Below are 22,140 nucleotides of genomic sequence, written 5' to 3' on the forward strand. Positions count from 1 at the left end.
TGAAACTTAATGTTGTGTTAGTTTCTTGCCTTTCGAACTGCTAGATGAACATAGCATTACAGATTCACTACAGAAGATACTAGAGATGGCTTGTGTTGTCTCACCATAGGCCAGTTAGTACCTTGGGTGGTGTCAGTAGAAGTGACTAACATTCTTGGTGTTTATCAATTGAGACAGAGACCTATAACGGTGTGGCAGTGCTTTGTTCGATGCTGGCTTTATTGATAATACAGTCAAATTTCCATGTACTTGTAAGTTTATGTGACCAGTGGTTTTTTTTGTGTGTGTTTTAGATATTCCCTGAAACCAAATGACCAAATTTTGGCTGAAGACAAACACAAGGAACTGTAAGTGTACTTAACCCTAGTTATACACAGTTTACTCTATCTGTAGAATGGGTATATTGAAACAATCTGATTTGTAAAATGATAGGTAATATAAAGGTACAATTAACACCATGGCCTGATCCTAGTGTTGTCAAATACCATTAATTTGGTTCCAACTCATAGTGACCCTGTATGGAGTTTCCAAGGAGCAGCTGGTGGGTTTGAACTGCCAACCTTGGGTTCACAGCCCAGTGCTGATCCACATCTCCACTACTGAAGAAGGCTGAAAGGAAATAATTTCCATATATGCATTTCATCATGTCAACTAAGAATATATTGGAAAATGTAGCATTTTCTTTTCTTTCCCAATACAAAATTTTTAAACTGTCATTGTTCATTTTGGCTCTTTCTTAGTGGTTTATATTAAAATGGTCTAGTCTCTGTTTCCTGTACAGTTATAGAAATAAATTTGATGGGAATTATAAGTTATTAAAATGTTTCAAAATCATATTTAATATCATGAGGATTAAATGGGTAAAAGACTTACCACAAAAATTCATGTCCTAGAAGGAAATAAGAGTTTTCAGAGTGATGGAATAATGGGAGACTGTTATTTTCATTTTTAAGCTTTTTAAATCTTTTCTAATGCATTGTGCTATTCCTGTAAGCAGAAAAGAAAACTTCATGAAAGAAATTCGAAGTTTTCCATACTTGAAGTGTTCATTTAATATGAGTTGAAATTTATTTTACGACATCTAACAGCCACTAGGAGATAAACTTCTTCAATTTTATAAACCTAATAGGTGAACCAAGTGAACGAACATGATGGGGCCTGAAAGGCCTACATGAGTCTGTCTTCTTCTAGCTAACTAATGCTTATCATATAGCAAAGATCATGTATGAGAGGGGTTCAAAAAGTTACAGAAAAATTCCGTTATCTTTCATGCTGTTTTTCCAAGAACTCTTGAATCCCCCATCATATTTGATAGTTTAGAAAAGGGTAGTTTAGAAAGTATTGCTGCTAAGCTTACAGTTTGCACAAGTATGGGTTTATTCCAAGCAAAAGGTGTTAAGCATATCCCTGTGATAAGCCACTGAGTACAGACAAATTCTCTGTAATACACTTGTCTAGTGTCGTTGAGGTACCTTAACAACAACAACAAAATGGATACTTTTTTGTACCTCGGAAGAAAATGATTTTGAGATCAAGGCTAATAACAAATTTCTAACAAAAGTCAAGAGAACATATTCTCAAATTATTGAAGCTGTGAAACAAGTTTGTAGGAATACGCCCCACCACAAAACAGTTTTTAGATGGATCAAGCATTTTAAGGAAGGTTAGGAAGCCCTCAAATGAAGAAACTATGGCTGAAGTCCAGAACCCAGTGGATGAAGACTGTAGAATTACCATTTGATGAGATAGCTAGTAAAGCTCCGATCTCCTGTGGTTCAGCGTTTTCAGTTTTAAGTGAACATCTTGGCCTCAGCACCCTTTTGACTTGATGGGTGCCAAAACCATTGTGTGAAGATCAACCAGCTCAAGGAATTGGTGATTCCAGCAGTCTTTAAAGCAAGATCAAAGCTCATAAAGCTCATTTTATGGAATGAATTGTAACCAGGAACAAATTTTGGATTTGCCAATATGATCCAAAGAGCAAGGTACAAACAAAACAGTGGCTTCAGAGAAGAGAGACCTTGGGTAAGAAAAACATTACTTAAGAAAAACGAAGTTGGAGGCTTCTCACTTCCTGATCTGAAAATCTGCTCCACATCCACAGTGGTCAAAACAGCCTGCCTGGTACTGACTGGTACAACATCAGATACATAGATCAGTGGAACTAAAGTGAGAATCCAGAAGTAAATCCATCCAAATAGAGTCAGCTGATCTTTGCAACTGGACCAAAACACATTAAATGAGGAAGAGATAGTCTCTCTTCAAATGGTGATGGTAAAACTGGAAATCCATTTGCAGAAAAATGAAACAAAACCCCTCTCTCTCACCATATATTAAAAACAAACTTAACAAGTATTAAAAGCCTAAATGTAAAAAAGATCATCAGTGGAAAAAGTCGGGAAGCCAGGGAAGTATGCAAACGTTAAAGGGGATAAAGATAAATACTCTCATATTTACAACAGTGGAACAACATTGTTCTGAGGATAGATATATGGACAGATGCACAGACAGATTGGGAATGGGAGGGAGAGTTAGTAAACACACAAATTTATATATATATATATATATATATATATAGTTGTTAAGTGCCATCGAGTCGGTTCCGACCCATAGCGACCCTGTACAGGGTTTCCGAGGGTGTAAATCTTTACAGGAGTAGAAAGCCTCATCTTTCTCCTTCGGAGCGGCTGGTAGTTTCGAACCGCTGACCTTAAGGTTCATAGCCCGATTCGTAACCACTACGCTGTAGGTTTAACAGAGGATATTTATACAGGGAGCTCTAGTAGCATAGTGATTACGAGTCAGGCTACTAATTTCATGGTCAACAGTTTGAAACTACCAGCAGTACCTCAGAGAAAGATGAGGCTTTCTGCTCCCGTAAAGATTTACAGCCTTGGAAATGCTATACAAGGTTATTGTGAGTCAGAACTGACTCCACGGCACATAACCACTACCACCAATTACACACTTGTGATTGTGATGGGACATACAGGGGCAAACTGATAGTTTCTTAGATACTCTTAAACTTCTTAAGGCAGTAGTTGCTGGGCCTGGGGACTCTCGGGACCTTAGTCTCATGAGACTCAATGGTCAACTGGCATAATATAGGCAGTCCACAAAGACAATGTTCTATATCCTACTTTGGTAAGCGGTGACTGGGATCTTAAAAAGTCATGAATGGCCATCTTAGGTGCAACTATTGGTTTCTCCATGTGCAGAAGAAAGAAGAGTGAAAATTTGAAGATGCTTGATATCAACTGGTCCAGTGAACCAGTGCAACATAGGAGCATGAGTCATGTTTCTGAAACGGGAAGAACTAGGTGGTGCCCTGCTACCACCTACCAACTATTGTGGAAGGAATCACATTAGAAGGTTCCAGATAGAGTAGGAGAAAATGTGGAGCAAAACTCAAAATTATATGTATACATATTAAAAAAAGACAGGGCTTACTGGTTTGAAAGATTGAAGGAACCTGAAACAAATTGCTAGTTGCCTCAATGAACAACTGCCTCCTTTGCCATGAGATCAGAAGACATGTGAAAGGACCCGGCGCTGCTCATCAACCACACCTCACACCAGATGGCCCATCTAGAGACCTTTATTCAGGGTGAGGAAGGTAACCTCTGCTGGAGAGAGAAGGCAGGGGGCAGACTGGAGGAGAGGAAGAAGAGGAAGAGAGCGTCAACAGGAAGGGAGGGGATTTGTATAGATTCAAAAGGAAGGGCGTGGTCATTGCTGGGGTGATTTAGCTCTGGCCTATCAAAAGCCACGTTGTCCTTTAAACTACGCGCCTTGTAGCTTAGGGCGGGGAAACAGACAAAATGGAGTTGGAGGGAGGGGAGAGGGAAGAACCGGTAGGTATTGTAACAACGTGAATTGTGTCTGGCTGCCAATACTGATCATCCTAGTGGAAGATTTCATGGAGGAATCCCTATCAGACAGGGGAATGCAGAATAGAATTTCAGATTCTCCACAATTTTAGACTTTCTGGTCATGGAGGGTAGGTGAGCCTTTGAAACTATTTCCTTTAAACCTTAAATCAAAAATACCCCTGAAGTCTTAAAACTGAACAACAGTTTAGCCTTGAGCATTGCACTCTTATAAGCTCTGGTGGCAGTGTAGTTGTTGTGATTCGGGCTGTTAATCTCAAGGTCAGCAGTTCAAAACTGCCAGCTGTTCTACAGGAGAAAGATGAGACTTTCTGCTCCTGTGAAGATTTGCAACCTTGGAAACCCTAAGCATTATGAGTTGGAACACAGCACGGCAGATGTAATCAGTGTCACTGAATTGTAAATGTAGACACTTGGGTCAGTATATGTTTTGCTGTGTATTTTCTCAACAACAAATAAATAAAAATTAAGAAAGACTGTAAGAACTTAATACAAGGAATAATTTTAGAATAAAACTTGGTTTAAATACTAATGCATGTATGACATGTGAAGAAAGTATGTTATTAAAGGTAAAATCTTAAAGCCTTTAAATGGTTAATTACCGCTTTATTTTGGAAAAATGTGTGATGTCTTGGATTTAGCATTAGAAGAACTCAGTTTATATAAGAGTTTCGCTATAGGCTGTATATAAACTTTTGAGAAGAAATGGTAATATTTTAATAGACATGTCCATTTCACAAAGTATTTAAAGGTATTTGTGATGGATAGTACATTTTATAAGTCTTAGTAAGATTTACTAGAAATACACCATAATTTGTAGGTAGAACTGTGTTTGAGTTGACTGATGGTTTAGATAAAACCATAGAGCTCATGGTGATAAATGGAAATTCTTTGTTTCTAACAGACTAGGTCTTTTCTTGGTGTTGAGAATATTATAAATTTCTATTTTTGTGATGTTAGCTCCCTCTGTAGAACTGCGTTAAGATTGCAACCTGACTTTTCCCCATTATTTAGCAAAGTCCTTGAAACATTATCTAGATTAGACAATTCCCTTATACAATTTTACTGTAGCTCCTAATCACTTTGAAGTGGTTTCCTTGTGAAAATGTTACCTTTATAAAAACATTTCGCTTTGTATACACTAAATCTTAATAGCATATACAAATGAAACGCTTCTTCAAACAGTTCTGCTACTTTAATGGTTTTTCTGTTTGTTTGGGAAGGCCAGAGAGAACATTGTGAACTCTAAATCTGCAGCTGCTGAGGGAAAGAAAGATGAGGCTTTGTGCCCCTATGAAGATTTAGAGACTAGGATTGCTATGAGTTAAAATTCACTTGATGGCAAGCAGTGGGCCTTTTTTGTTTTGTTTTTATTTTTTAAGTCTGTGTTGAGTAGGATCAGAGCATGTAGAAAAAAGCCTAATGGGAGATTAAAAAGGAAAAAAAAAAGTGTATATTTAAAATTCTCCTTCCATTTTTTTCAGTAGTTTCACTGTTAAACTGGGTGAAAAATATTCACTAATAGAACTTTGTATGTGTATGCTTTGTGGATTTAATTTTGTCTTTTCAAGAAAAGACCAAACAAAATTTCTGCACGGGAGCAAGTACAAAGGAGAAACGTCTTCAGAAAATTCAACAAAGGGATGTAGAAAAAATGCTTCGTGCATAACTTCCATGAATGTATGCTTTTGAGGGGAACATTCTCTGTTACTAAAACTTGTAGTAACGTAGAGGCTTCTTCTACCACCAACTTTTCACCTTTCTTCCCCAAACCATTTTGTGTTTATGTAGCAGTTTTCATAACTAGCTCTTTAAAGATATATTCTTTCCTCCACGAGAGCAGAGGAAATGTGATTGGCTTCTAAGATGGAATTTAGAAAATTCCGTTACACTGGAAACTACAGCATGATAATAATGAAGAGAGGAAAGAATCTAAGCACATAAGTGCTTTGGATTTAGAAAATTTTAATTATTCTCTCTTCTAAGTGGTATTGAAGGATCTTGTTAGGCTCATGTATAAGTAACCTTTTAAACAATTTGGTAGGATGTTTATCTTTGAACCTTTCGTTAATATTAAACATGCCCATTCTGCCAGAGTATACTATAGTTTTCACAAAGGCAGGCGTGCAGTATGACCTTACAAAACAAGTTCAAGGATGTTTCTTTTGTTGTTGTTGTTTTTAATCTTTGTTGATTTTAACTGAATTAGACATCTGGGAATAATTGGAAAGCATACATTTGAACCTATTTTATTAATAGAATGAACCTATCACTAATTATCTTTAAAGCATGTGTTACACCCTTGAAACTAGTGTTTTCTTATGCATCATATTGATATATAAATATTTTGCTGGGGGTTCTTAGAGGTTTTAAACTTTTAATTCATTACCTTCTCATAATTTTTGTATGGTAACCAATTCTTCTTCTAGTAGTTTCTGGACTTTGATTTCCGTTATTATGGTATACTTAAGGTCAAGATAATTTAAAACTTAAGGAGAATAGATGCCAAGATGGAAAGACTTTTTATGAGGTGTGGGGAGTGAGTTACTGGGAGAAAAGATAAAACAAGCTTGTCAGATAGTATCCTTCTAGAAAATGTCTCAGATTTCAATAGACTCTCTTTTCTCATGACTCAATTCAGAGCTCAACAAAGGCTTGATATTCCTTCAGTGTACATAATGCTCAACCTCAAAGTATCAGTGATGAGTTTTGCAATAAGTCATCAACATTTTAATGTAAATGGTGTAGCACTATGGGTTGATGCACTGCACTGAAAGGTTGACTGTTCAAGTTCACCAGCCGCTCCTTGGAAACCCTTTACAGGGTCACTATGAGTCAGAATCGACTCCACGGAAGGAAGGTAGAATGTGTGACTCTGAAGGTTAGGCATTGGGCTGCTATTTGCAAGACAAGGTTGTCTGCTCCTATAAGGATTTACAATCTCAGTAACCCTACATTGGGTGACTGTGAGTGTTGGTTGTGTACCTTGTTGTCATTTCTGACTGAAGCATCCCTGTACAAATTTTCCGTAGCTGTACATCTTTACGGAAGCAGAAAGCGTCATCTTTCTCCCGTGGAACAATAGATTCAAACTGTTAACCTCAGAGTTTGCAGCCTAACTTGTGACCCAGTAAACTTGTGACCCAGGGCTCCTTAATATATAAATGTTGTTGTTGTTGTTAAGCTCCATCAAGATGGTACTGACTCATAGAGACCCTGTATAAGGTTTCCACAGAGTGGATGGTGGATTGTAACTGCCGACCTTGTGGTTCACAATTCCGTGTTGATCCTACAGAGCCGTAAGATAAATCAAATTGTAAAACAATTATATGTAAATATAAAGAGTATAAAGGAGTTACTTGTATAACATAATTGTACACAGGATCTCTGAGTTGGAATCAATTCACTGGCTCCTAACAATACCAATAAATATTTATGAATAATAAAGAATATTTCTAAAGGTAGTCTGCATGGCATCTCTATTTGAATTTTTATATTTATTTGTGTGTTTCTCTTAAGTGTGCTTATTTGCAACAGTTTTGGCTATTCCTGATTTTCCTACCACAAAGTTGATGGTTAATTAAGGTAAATAAATACATGTAGACTTTTGTTTTAAATACATAAAGTCTGTCTTCATGAAAGTAATCAAATTTAATAGCTGGATCCTTTAAGAAAATCAGATATACTTCTAAGACATAATTATGTGCTTTTCTCATTATTCCTTAAATACCGTATTACCAACCTAATTTAAGGAGATAGCTTTATAACTTATCTCCTTCTTTTCATATAAAAAAAAAAACAGTTTAACTCCAACATGTAGACTGACTTCGTGTACTGTGGTGGTGGGCGGTACAGTCGGTTCTGACTCATAGCGACCCTGTTTAGGGTTTCTGAGGCTGTAAATCTTTAGTGGAGCAGAAAGCCTCATCTGTCTCCCACAGAATGGCTGGTAGTTTCGAACTGCTGACCATGAGGTTAGCAGCCTGTCTTGTAACCCCTATGCTACTAGAGCTCCTTGATTTGTGTATAGTGCTTCTAAGGTGGTGGTTTACATTTGGAATAATTTCTATGACTACCCCCTTAGGTCTAAGGAGCTCTGGTAGCATAGTGGTTACGAATCAGGCTGTGAACTTCAATATCAGCAGTTCGAAACTACCAGCTGTTCCGCGGGAGAAAGATGAGGCTCTCTGCTCTCGTAAAGATTTACAGCCTCAGAAACCCTGTACAGGGTCGCTATGAGCAGAACCGACTCCATGGCACATAAGAAGAACAACACCCCCTTAGGTCTGGATTCTAAAGCCTGTAAACAGTTTTTAGAATTCTTTAATGATAACTTTTTCATCTTCAATATGTGATAAATGACAGGAGAAACATTTTCAAAACTAGTGCGTTCTAAAGTCTGAATATATACACACTAGTTGTATGTTGTGCTGTGGCTTAATGCATCAGACTGCAAAGCTCCTGGGAAACCCTACACAGGGTCACTATGGGTCAGAATCAACTTGATGGTACTTAACAACAACAACAACAACAGTTGTGTATTGCTACCTTATAGAGCCAGTGACTTAATAAATGTTGGTGTTTGTTGCTGTTGAGTCTGCTCCGATTCATAGCAACCCTATGCACAACAGAATGAAACACTGCCATCCTTAATATTATTGTTATATTTGAGCCCATTGCTGCTGCTACTGTGCCAATCTGTCTTTTTGGGGGTCTTCCTCTATTTTACTGATCCTCCGCTTTATCCAGCATGATATTCTTCTCCCGGTATTAATTCCTCCTGACAACATATCTGAAGTGATGAATACGTCTTTTGATTTCTTGAGTGCTGTATAATGTTTGGTTAACTAATAAATTATTGAATAAATAGTTTAGAAAGACTTAAATCCAAGACATCCATATGAAAGTTTGATACAATAAAGTACAGTTGACTCACTGGACACTGTGGCCCTTGTCCACCCTTCAGGTCTGTAAAGGACCTCACCCTTGTGGCCCAATTTTCAGCCAAGCAGTAGATAGGTACGTAAGGGGGACAACCACACTAGTAAGGTGTGCTCACCATGGGATTGTTAGTCATTTAAAATCCAAAGGGCATCATTTACCTTAGGAGGAAGTTGAGAAGGTGGATGAGAATGCAAAGAGGAAGCACAGGGAGGAGGTGGTTTAACCCGTTACATGGAGGGGATTGCAGTCATTGAGATGAAACAAAGTGTGTGATTTCTTGAATGTAAAACGGATGATCTCATCTGTAAACCTTTACTCAATTCACAATAAAAAGTAAAAAAAAGAAAGTACAGTTGACCCTTGAGCTGCACATGGATTTTTTTTCTTCTAGTTGTAATCTTGTGTTCGGAACATCCGCTTCAAATGCCAATCATCTCTGAGTGAGCAGTTCGCCTCTCGTCTCTCTATACTGAAAATTGTACATGGATTTTCGACGGCCCAGGAGATCTGTGCCCCTAAACCTCTGTATTGTTCAGGGATCAGCTGTAGTTCAAAGATACTTTTAAAATATTGTGTCTCAATTTAGCTGTCTTCATAGGCGATGTTTTACTTCACTCTTCTCAATCCCGTTCCACAGCCTCCTTTACGGATGGAAAGATAGCGTTCTCTTTTTTAAATCCCAAATACTACAGTGACCTGAATGATAGCAATGACTTCACCAGTTTTTACAGATGTTGTTTGAAGCTGTTCCAATCTCAGCACTTTGTCTTTAGCAATGTAAGAGTCTTCGAGATTGTAAAATGAGGGAGACTACTGCACTATATTAATAATAGTGGAAATGGAAAATGAAAAACACATAGTAGGATTTTTATCTTCGCGATTCTTGAATTGAGACACATTTTAAAAGTAAACCAACAGTTTTCTAAGCAGCCCCCGAAGAGTTGCACATACAATGTTAAAATATTAAGGGGGGAATATTTAATTTTAAATAACGAAAGGTATATCTAAGAAATCTTTTTCTTTGACCCTAGTATTTTGATTCTGCACTCCTTACCTTCTCCACTGACCCTTTGAAAGGCATGCATGATGGAAAAATTTACCAAAATAAAGACCACCACCTTCTTTTTCATTTGTTTTAAATGTCATTAGCTACCATGGAGCCGTAAGCACATGATTCAAGATGCTGCCCAGACCAGTGATGACTTGTGGATTGATCACGATTATGCATGAGATTATCAAGAACTGGTTACTGAACCAGGGCTCCAGGTTCCTAGTCAGTCTCAATCTTGAAGCGCAGGAATCTTTTATTGTTAATAAGTCTTGAGACCACTCTTACTAATTTCAGTTGATTATTTAGATACCTGTTTAATTGAAGGCATCCTGGTGTGGCTTGCTGTAGGATAAACAATGGACTGCCAATAACCAGGCTGGCTGTTCTAATCCACCAGCCGCTGACTCCTCAGAAACTCTACACAGGGTCACTATGAATAGGGAACCAACATGAGGGCACTTAACATTTAATTGAAAGGAAAATCAACAGACAATGCTGTCTTTTGTAAAGATTATGATGTTCTCATCTCATTCTGTTTATTTAATTGTATTATATAAAAGAACTACTGATGTGGCCCTAGGCTGCAGATCATAAAGCTGGCAGTTCAAGTCCACCAGCTGTTCATCGGAAATCCTGTGCAGACTCAATGGCACTTAATAACAGCCTTATATAAAAGCCGGGGGGAAATTAGAGTTTCTGCTCCTGTAAAGATTTACAAGCTTGGAAACACTACTCAGGGTTCCTATGAGATGGAACCAGCTCAATAGCACTTAACTACTACCACCACCACCAGTATTATAAAAAATAAGATTTTTTTGGTATATTTTAAAAATTGACACTTTAAAAAAAGCTTAAAAGTAATGTGTAAGTTCTGAGGAAATTTTAACCTTTCATGGTTAACTTCTTACCCATTAAAAAGCAAAAACAAAATACTGTAACCTTGGTTCAATATTCAAGTTTTTACATGAAGCTACTTGTGATTGTTCATTCTAAATATATATATATATATTTCAGTTTTTAGTCTTTTATTTTTACTATCAAATCTATTCATTCTAAATATTTTTAAATGATTCACTGTTAGGCAGTTTTTCAAAGAAGTATTACAAAGTCAATGTAGGACATTATTGTTAAAAGTAAGGTGATACCACCAGATGGTGCTCTTTCGCCTGCTTTGTCCAAGAGTAAGTAGAATGAATCCATGCAGAGGTTTAAAAAGTCTATTTAAGATTTCCTGATAATTGTCTTGGCACAGTATTTTGGGGGTAGATGAGCTGAGTAGAAGGAAAGTGTCCCAGCATTATAAACTTGTATTCAGTGTTTAAGATTGGGCACAGACCCTTTTCTTTACTCTAAAATGTTAAGTATATATTGTTCTTAACGTTGAGATATATGAAAATCCTATTAGCTGTCATAATTCTACATGCATGAAAAAGTAATTATATATGAAATTTTTATATATTCAAAAACGCATATTCTATTCAAATTGACATTTTCATGAAAATCATATTACTGCCTCAACCTGGGATGCACTGTTGTTAAAATGCCATCAAATTAGTTCTGATTCTTAACAACCCTGGATATGGTTTTCAAGAATCAGCTAGTGTATTAGAACCGGCAGCCTTGTGGTTCACCCAAGGAGCAGCTGGTGGGTATTTTATCTGTCTTTGACTGTTTGCTCAGTAAAGGAGAGTAAATTGTTTTTCAATGGAAAGTGATGCCTTTTAAAAATTAATTTGTATGTTATGATGTAAAAAAAATGTGTTAAAATACTCATGTAGATGCTGCAATTGAATGATCACTCATTGTAATTAAAATAGCTAGTTAATGAAATACATCTTTCAGTACGAAAAGTTCAGCTAGCTCTTAAGAATGTTACTAAATTTTTAATGTGGTAACTTTTTTCCTGATGATATTAGTAGTCTTCCTAGCCATGAAACATAAAGTGTGTACATATTGTTATAAGTATTTGCCCCCCAAAGTTATTATCTATGCCATTAATTTACTTGTTGTTGTTGTTAAGTGCCGTCGAGTCGGTTCCGACCCATAGCGACCCTGTACAGAGTTTCCGAGGGTGTAAATCTTTACGGGAGTAGAAAGCCTCATCTTTCTCCCGCGGAGCGGCTGGTAATTTACTAGTGTGGGTGAAATTAGAGATAAAATATTACATCTGATTTTTATCTCTGCAAAGCTATTACTTTGAATCCATTGCTGTGTTATTTATACCAGTATGAAACATACCTATATAGGCTAGTAAATATAGCTAGTGGTTTTTTTTTTGTACTCTTAGACTTTGTGGATAAATGTTAATTATAATTATATTAGCACAATCCTTCTATATAGCCTTAGGATTATAAGCTGCCACGACTATAATGCTTTTTCTGAACTTGTTTCATAACATCTGTCACATTTTGTTTTTACTTTGTGTTATTTTATCATATTCCTCCCATGAACAAATAAAATTCTCCATATTGTTTCCCTTGTTGAACTTAACACAGTGTTTTACATGTAGTAGATGATCAGTATATTTTTGCTGCATAAATATGCAATTACTTATATACATAAGTAACATATAGGCAATTTTGTTATGCTAAGTATTATTAATATTATTATACATCATAAATTATTTCGATAAGTTTATTCCTTTTACAGGAATTTCTATAGTGACCAAGAGTATTTTAAATATTATAGTTGTTATATTGTACTTACTTCTGAAATGGCTCTTTGCAGTAAGTCGAAAATAATCATCCCACTGGAACCTCTTTAGAATCTTAAGTAATTTATTCAATCATGGTAAAGATAAGTGGGGAGTATTTTCTTTCTTTCTTTTTTAAAATGTGGATCTTGAATATTAGATCTCATCTAACCCAGCAGTTTTCACAATGTAGTTTAGGGATTTTTGGTGGGTACCCAAAACATTTTAAGTGGTCTGTAACAGCAGAGTTCTTTACAAAATACTACTAATTTGCCTTTTTACACTCTCATTCTCTTACAAGGATAGGTGGAATTTTCAGAGGTTGCAAGAATATACGGTATCTTAATTGATTGAGTGCAATAAGCTTGCGAAAGTCTAGCTGTGCTCTATTAAGCAGACACTAATGAGATTTGCAAAAAAGGGAAAATAATGCTATTTAGCTCTGGTAATGAAGTGGATTACGAGCTGAGCTGCTAACCTCAAGGTCAGTAGTTCGAATCAACCAGTTGCTGCGTGGGAGAAAAATGGGGCTTTCTGTTTCCATAAAGATTCACTAACTCAATACAGGGTCACTGTGAGTCAGAGCTGATTCAGGGGCATACAACCACCACCACCTTCTTAGCAAATTTGATTTTTTGCTTGGAGATATGGTAAAACCTGTGAAAATTGCAACTTGTGTTGGGCAGAAACCTGCCAGAAATGGAAAACTCAAATATTTTCCACTGATTGAAATAAAATAGTAGTAAGAATACAGCCTGTGATAGGTGGAAAACTTGCTGCTCCTCTTGTTGTTAGGTGCTTATTGAAACTCTATACATAAAAGAACAAAACACTGCCCACTGTTCTGGCCACCATTGTGCTACTGTGCCCATCGGTCTTCTACCCTCCACTTTACCAAACATCCTTCTCCTAGGACTGGAGTTGTGCCCCATCAGCAAATGACGGTCCCAAGGGCTTTATTCCATTTACATGATCACATTCAACTCTACTTTGTGGAGGCAGCTCTTCCTCAGTCATCTTGAGTGCCTTCCAATGTGAGCGACTGATCTTCCGGCCCTGTATCTGACAGTATTCTGCTTTCATCATCATGGTTCAATATCATTATTCTGGTGCTGACGGGGTTCCACTGCTATTTATAAGGTTTTCAGTGACTAACTATTGGAAGTAGTCCGTCTCCCCTTCTTCCTAGTCTGTCTTTGTTTGGAAACTCATCTGAAACCTGGCCACCATGGGAGGCCCTACTGGTATTTGAAATAACCATAGCATAGCTTCCAGAGTCACAGCAACCTGCAAACAGTCTGACAAACTGACAGATGAATGGTTGGAAACTTGCTTGACCCGGGAAAAGAAGGCAATCCTGTCAGGTTCCAGCAATCACTGTTTAGTTGTTACTTTTCATAAAATATTACTTAATGTTGACAATTAGTGTGTTTATTTTTCAAAAATAAATTCCGATACCTAGGGAAGGACATGATATTTGTAAAGAAGAGGATCAGTGAAAAAGAGAAAGATGCTCAGCAAGATGGCTTAATACAGTGGCTCCAACAATGGGCTCAGATATCACAATGATTGTGAGGAGGACTTGGGAGTAAGCAGCATTTTGTTCTGTTGTGCACAGGGTCACTATGAGTTGCAACCAACTTAGTGGCATCCCACATGTACGCGGGGGATTCAAAAATTTTGTGGAAAATTTTCAAAGGTTTCTCTTTTAATTTCTAGTATGCAGATACTGGCATGATATAACCTGTAAAATAAAGCTCTTTGACTTTCTCAGTACTTTTTAAAAGTGTACATGGATTCAAACTCCTAATTATTTCACAGGTGAGGGTGCTCTGACTCCAAGAGAAGTGGACATGGGCAGTTTAGCTAATCTCTGATTTCTAACTGCTTTGATTTATTTTATTAGTTCAGATATTCCCCAACCGTGTACCAACTTCAAACTCCTTAAGTTTTTGTTTGGTTGTTTGATACTTGTTGCCTTTATTAAGTACATGAGTAAATTAGAAACTGATCTGTTTTTTCAGCAACAATAAAATAGTGATAACTTTCAATCCTAAAATGTCTAGTAAACCCTGTTATGGAGTATGAACTTTCCAGCAAGAAAAGGGATTTGATACATGAAATAGTATAGCTGTAGTGCCCAAGAATAAAGTTGGAAGCAAAGAGGTAGGTATCCTTGTCTTTTGTTGTTGTATGCCTTCCAGTGGCTTCTAACTCATAGTGATCCTGTGTAGGTTTCTGAGAGCAGCTGGTGGATTTGAACTGCTGACCTTAAGGTTATCCACACCAGGATCTCTTCTCTTTTAGAGTCTCTTTAATATCTTATTCATTTATTTATTTACTTTTCCCCCCACTCCTCAATAGTGAAACATAATTTGTAAGCGTCCCTGGGTATTTCTGACCATTTGCTCAGAGAAGAACAAGACCCTCTATTTTAAAGTTTAATAAATTCAGTCAGGAGGATTGTTGTTGTTGTTGTTGTTGTTGTTAGTTGCCATCAAGTTGGTACTGACCCATATTGACCTTATGCACAGCAGAATGAAACACTGCCCGATCCTGGGCCAACCTCACTATTGTTGCCACGCTTGTGTCCATCGATCCTGCCACTTGGCCATTCCATCTCATTGGGGTCTTCCTCTTTTTCTCTGACCCTCCACCTTACCAAACATGATACCCTTCTCCAGCGACTGGTCACTCTTGACAATATGTCCGAAGTATGAGAGATGAAGTTTGGCCATCCTGGCCTCCAAGGAGCATTCCGGCTGCACTTCTTCCAAAATGGATCTATGGTTCTTTTGGCAGCCCATGGAACTTTCAACATTCTCCTTGAACACCACAACTCAAAAGCATCAATTCTTCTACGGTCTTCCTTATTCACTGTCCAGCTTGCCCGTGCATATGAGAATAGTGTGTCAGGAGGATAGTATTTATATATTGCTCTTTAGATAGATATGCATTGTTTGATACTGTTCTCATGTTGAAACTCTTGGTGTGGAGATTCAGTAAGAGAGGATTTATTTATCTCCTGCTGAGCAGTTGGTGGGTTGCTTGGGAGATTCTAAAGCAGTCTTTTTTTTCTTTAATTTCATGAAGACTGAAGAAGCAGCATAGCTTCAATTTAGAGAAAGAAATATACATGATAGGTCTTTTCATCTGATTTATTTTTAAAGCTTCAAAGATAGAAGAACCAATGGATGGAAGACACAGATTGAATGACTAGCTCTAAAGAAAAATCTTAATAAAGAAAGGCAGAAGTAGAACCAGTTTGGTTTGGAGTTAGAGTTCCTTTTCTCAGATGATGTTACACTTCAGACCAGTTCACTGAGTCTTGGCAGGAATGTTGGTAAGGGAATCAAGGAGATATGGTTAATAAGGTTAGATAACCTTTGACATTCTGTTATTACGTGTTTGAATACACTTGTTGAAAAGCATTTGTTACTAAGGACAAGAGTTTTTTAAAAAAAGAATATTGGCTTAACAGATGTATTCATCCGGTCAATAACCCTCAAGATTTTATGGATCTGTGGTCTTGCCATGAACAGCATAATCAACTCTTCTGGAAGAATGTGTTCATTTCATTACAAGTGTTTTGAAGAGATGATGAATTGGCAGCAGAAATGTGGAAGAGGAGAGGATGTTAAATTTAAGAAAGGATGATAAAGGCCATTTTGAAGATGTAAATTGAATTAATGTCATTTTGCCGTATTCATAATTTTTCTTTTAATTACAGATATTTTCTGCTATTCCTTCGCACTCTTACTGTTTTTTTCCCACATGAGTTGGCTTCAAAATATTTGTGGAAAAATCTCATTTTCCTTGAATTCCATTTTTCCATGAACTTTATGAAGTCCTCTTGTCTCTTTCAACAAAGTAAACTACCCCATAATTAAGATTTTCATGAACTTCTCAGTTGTTGCTGGTTTTACTCTTAATAGAGTCCTTTATTGTAATATAATGACTACAACGATGAGTACAGTAAATAAAGCATACAATATTTTTGGAGTCCTGATGTACCACTATAGGATTAGCATTAGACTGCTAACCAGAATGTTGGCGGTTCAAACCCACCAGCTGCTCCTTGGGAACTCTATTCAGGGTTGCTATGAATCAGTACTGACTCGAGGGCACTTGATAACAACAGCATTTTGTTTTGTTTTTTAAATTTTTCAGTGTACTTGAAGGGGTCTAGCTTTTCTTATTTTCTTTAACTTTTCTTTTTTTGGCATGCTGTAGAAAAGAAAATATGTTCTTACTCTTCATTTGAAACATTTTAATGAATGTAAAGACATTAACCACTAGCACTGTAGGGTAAGCACTGATTACAATGACAAGGTTTGCCATTTAAATGCATCAACCGCTCCTTGGAAACCCTAGAGCAGATAACTATGAGTTGGAACTGACTCGACAACACTTAACAACAAAACACTAGAACTAAATGAAAAAGGCTTGGCTTTACTTTTATTTGAGAGTTTGTGTATATGTGTTTTTGTTTATAAATGTATTGTTCCTTATATGTCATATAACAATGTTATCACGTTCAAAAAGAATTTCAGATGTCTTGCAGCCCTGGTATGGTACTGCAGATTAATGCTCTGATCTGTAAGGTCAGTGGTTCAAGCTCACCAGCCACTCCTCAGAAACCCTATATAGGGTCGCTGTGAGTTGAAACCGACTCAACAGCACTTAACCAACAACATAAGGTCTTACTTTACACACATGTACACATGCACAGAGGTACACATAAGCTCAAAGAATTATTTTTCCATCAGGTAAGGATTGAAAGACTTATTATAGGAGTTAAACTTAAATCATAGAGTCTTCAATTGTCTAGGATAAACACTGAACTGAGACCCAAAAGATCAACAGTTCGAGCCTACCAGCTGCTCTGTAGAGGAGCAATGAGGCTTTCTGCTCATGTGAAGATCTACAACCTTGGAAACCGCATACAGGGTTCCCATCAGTTGGAACCGACTCAACAGCGTACAACCATCGTCACCACCATAAGTTGGAACCAACTTGATGGCACTTGACAAGGGGGTGAAAAGACCCCAATTCAAATATATTTTACGGAGACCCCTTTATTAAATCTTTAATAGGACAGACACAAATCATCCCAACGAGGAAGAGCATCATCATGTGGACATTATGGTGTCCACAGGTTTTACATCCATATGGTGGATTTATAAGTCATAAAGGAATTTCCTCACAGCATCATGATTGGTGGCACATCAGTTCATCACAGAAGCAGGCAGGACTGTGGAAGCAGGTAGGAACTATTGCAGATTTAGAAACATTTACTGGATTGGTTCTAGGTCCTTGTGACCACCATGGTCAGGGGTTTATTACTGGACGAAAGCCCAATAGGCAGCTGCTGTAGCCAGTATCAGAGAATCAACATACATTTTATTGATAGAACCAGAAGGCAGTGAGAGTCTTTCTCTGAAAGACTGCCTTGCTCTCCCCCGTATAGTTAGAACCCTTAGACCCCTCTAGGTATCAATCTATCTGCACTGTTACATTCTTTTCTCAGAGTTCTATGGCTCTCTCATCCAGGTTTATAGTTTATGTCCCACTGATTCACACCATCTTACATCCTGGGACATGATTGCCCCAATGTTAATGGCCACTTCAGAACCTCTGTCTTAGAGTTACATTCTTTTAAGGGATGGGATCTTAGCCCTCCAGTATCCCTCATGGCTTGTCTTCTTATCTTAGGTTTAAATCAACCCTATGGCACTAAATTCTTAGCCTGTATGTTTCTAGAGGACAGGGGAAAGGTGGTTCTTTTTAAGTGTTGTCAAGTCAGTTCTGATCTATAGCAACCCTGTATAGTGTTTCTGAGGAGTGGCTGGTGAGTTTGAACCACTGACTTTGTGGGTCAAAGTTACTTTGCAGTCCAATGCATTAACCCACAGCACCACACCAGGACTCCAACATAATACTCAGTTGAATTAAATGTCTTCAAACAGTCATTTGGGATTCTGTTAAAGCCCCTTGAATTAGAAATAGAAAACCTAAGAATAGAAAGTGTGATCCAAGGAACAATTGAAAAAAGAGGGGATTTAGAGAAAGGAAAGAATTATGGAAAAGGGGAATTATACGTATTGTATAGGGGAAGAGGCAAAAAAATAATAATGATATAACAGAAATTGATATATCAATGTAGAGCCATAATTTCCAAAGTGTTTATATAGGTGTATATTGTTTTTGTCAAATGTTGTCAAGCCGGTTCTGACCCACAGTGACCTTATGGGTTTCCGAGGAGCAGCTGGTGAGCTTGAACCACCAACCTTGTGGTTCAAACCAACTTTACGGTCAAGTACATTACACAGTGCAAAACAGGACTCCATATATGAGTATAAATACATGTATACATACACGTATGGTGTTAAACTGAATTTCTTTTGGGTTTACTCTAGTTCCATTTACTTTGAGTGTTACAAAGTTCTGCTCCTAGTCTTTCATCTCTGGGGGGGGGGGGGTGACTCCAAGCCCCTTTCCCTTTCACTCAAATCACTCACCACACTCCCTAATGCATAGGGGCTTTGCCAAGGGTACAGGAAAGAGAAAGTCTAACCACACCCTCAATATTGTACTGCCTAGACGTATTCTGATGGAAGGCATGTTTCACGATGACCCTGTGCTGTCCAGCAAAGGTTACTTTTGTTGCATGGTGGTGGTTGTTGTGTGCTGTAGAGTCGGTTCCAACTCATAGCGACCCTGTACAGGGTTTCCAAGACTGTAAATCTTTATGGGAGCAGAAAGCCTCATATTTCTCCCACAAAACAGCTGGTAGTGCCCTTGAGTTTTTTCCAATCAATGCAACCCTGTATATGGTTGTGACTGGTAGGTTGAACCACTGACGTTTTGGTTCACAGCCCAGCTCTACATGTTAAAAACCAGAGGATAGCTTCTAATATGGTAAAAATAACGATTTAGCTTCTAAAGGGAGAATAACTTTGCTACCTGGGTTATCCTTGTATAGAAATCTTCAGTGCCAAATCGTGCTCTTCATGAAAGAAAGATGGAAGAAAGAAGAGGATTTCTGCTTCCGAAAGATTTACAGCCTTGGAAACCCTGTCCAGGGTTGTTTTGAGCTGGAACCAACTCAGCAGCACTTAAAACAACAAAATGTTTTATTTTGAAAATGGGACTGTGTTTGTCAAAATTCTCAATGTCATAAAGGACAAAGAAAGCCTTTATCAGACAGATTAATCTACAGAGACATGATAACCAACTACAATAAATGCTGCCAACCAGAATCCTATACTGGAGAGGGAGATAAATGTTCTAAAGGACCTATTTAGGTCAACTGATGAAATACTGCTACAGGCAATAGATTATAGTATCTTATCAATATTATGTTTTGTGACATTGGTAACTATACTGTGGGTTCTAGTTCTTAGGAACTACAAAGTGAAGTACTTAGTAAAAATCCAAGATGTATGCAACTTTCTCTCATGGTTCAGGGAAAAGATTCATGTGTATGTATGTTAAAAACAGGTGACTGTGCATATAGAAATGTTCTTTTTCTGTTCTGTTCTTTTTTACTGTAAACTTGAATTTTTTTCTAAACAAGAAGACAAAATGCTCACTGTACATATATGCACAACTTAAAAGTTTTGTCTCAAATTTAGATAACATATTCCAGGATACTTTTATGACGATAAGCTATAGGAGTGTTTTTCTTTTGAAACATAAAAAAAAATCTTTGCTTTGGATTCAATTTACCCCCTTTTGTTCTCCTTTATTTTTCTCTCCTTCCCTTTCCTTTTGGATAAGTGCTTTACAAAAAAAAATAATAATTAATATTAAAGAACCCATTGCTGTTGAGCTGAGATCAACACTTACCAACCCTGTAGAACTGAGTAAAGCTATACCATGCAGTTTCTAAGGTTATAATCTTTACAGAAGCAGATTGCCACATCTTTCTTCTGTGTAGCAACTAGTAGGTTCAAGGTACCAGACTTTGTTCCAGCAGCTAAATGTTTATCCTACTGGGCTTCACCAGAGGTCCTATTTGGATAAGTACCAGGACTTGAAAAAATCTATTTGGGAGCAATACCTATTTAAAGTCATGTTCTTTAGTATTTACATATTGAGCAGATCCTAACACCTGGTTTATTTAACTTTTAAGGATATTCACACTTTATTACTGATCTTACTTTCAATTGGAATTATATACCTTTTAAAGGAGAAGCCCTTGAACTTTACATTAAAATTTTTTCTTTCTTTTAAGCATATGTGTTTAGAAATGGTGAATTCATCCTTCTTAATGTAAACTTCTTAATATAAACTCAATGTCATGGAGTCTTGGTGTGGCGCTGTAGGCTAAGCACTCGACTACAAGGTCAGCAGTTCAAACTCACCAGCCGTTCCCCAGAATCCCTATGAGTTGGATCTGACTGGATGACACTTACCAATAATAAGGTAAAATTCACTGAGATTTTTCTATTTTCATGAAAATAGTCACAACAGAATATATAATCCAATGATTTTTGCATGTACAATTCACTGACATTGACTATGTTCTTTGAGCTGTGCAACCATTCTGTGTATCTTTTTCCAAATTAATTTCAGCACCTGGAGGATCATTCAGTGTGCCTCCTTTTCCCCCGCCTTCCTATCTTTGGTAACCACTAATAATTTTTGACTTGTAAAAATTTGCTGTGTTGGAAGAAGTAGAGCTAGAATGCTCCTTAGTAGCCAGGGGTGAGACTTTGTCTCTCATACTTCAGACATGTGAGCAGTGGGGACCTGTAGTACCTGGAGAAGAACAACATATTTGGTAAAGTGGAGGATCATCGAAAAAGAGGAAGACACCCCAAAGAGATGGAGTGGCACAGTGGTGGCAGCAGTGAATTCAAGGACAACAATTGTGAGGATGGCGTAGGATCAGACATTGTTTCTTTCTGTTATGTATAAGGTCTCTGTGAGTCACAGCTGATTCATTGACACCTAAAAACAACAATAAATTTGCTTCCCACATGTCTGTCAGTTTGTTGTACTAGGTGGCTTGAGTCTTGCACGCTGTTGGAAACTACACCTCTGGTGTTTCAAATAACTGTGTGATAATTAAGTTTTTGTGTCAACTTGATTGGGCCAGGATTCCCACTAGTTTGGCAATTGAAATGTGGCTTTCCCCATAGTGACATCTGTTAGGTTTATGATGATTGGCTATGGGCTGTTGTTGTTAAGTGCCACCGAGTCAGTTCCGACTCATAGCAACCCTACATAGGGTTTCCAAGGAGTGGCTGGTGAGTTTGAACCACCCACCTTGCAAAGATTTAGAGTTAGAAAACCAAAAGGGAAGAACATGGTCAGCATTTCTCAAGCTGGGGGAACTGAAGAAAAAATTCAAGCCTCGACTTTCGTTACTGAAAGCTTCTCTGGGCAAATTATTGAATGATGCAGAATGCATCAAGAGGAGATGGAAGGAATACACAGAGTCATTGTACCAAAGGAAATGGTTAATATTCAACCATTTGAAGAGGTACCATATGAACAAGAGCCAATGATACTCAGGGAGGAAGTCCAAAGTGCATTGAAAGAATTGACAAAGA

The 22,140-nt window shown here is 37.5% G+C and overlaps 1 protein-coding gene across 4 annotated transcripts in view; it reads left to right on the forward strand.

The window, feature by feature from the left end:
- Window positions 1–22,140, forward strand: part of ADK (adenosine kinase) — a 647,845-nt gene that overhangs the window by 92,383 nt on the left and 533,322 nt on the right. For 3 of the 4 annotated variants that reach the window (XM_006835925.1, XM_006835922.1, XM_006835923.1), the window contains exon 3: window positions 294–347. The exons of the other annotated variant lie outside the window; for it this stretch is intronic. In XM_006835925.1, the coding sequence (XP_006835988.1) occupies window positions 294–347 (54 nt within the window). The remainder of the gene's footprint in view (window positions 1–293; window positions 348–22,140) is intronic. 4 annotated transcript variants of the gene reach the window in all.

Source organism: Chrysochloris asiatica, unplaced genomic scaffold (assembly GCF_000296735.1).
Source record: "Chrysochloris asiatica unplaced genomic scaffold, ChrAsi1.0 scaffold00020, whole genome shotgun sequence".
Classification (NCBI taxonomy): Eukaryota; Metazoa; Chordata; class Mammalia; order Afrosoricida; family Chrysochloridae; genus Chrysochloris; species Chrysochloris asiatica.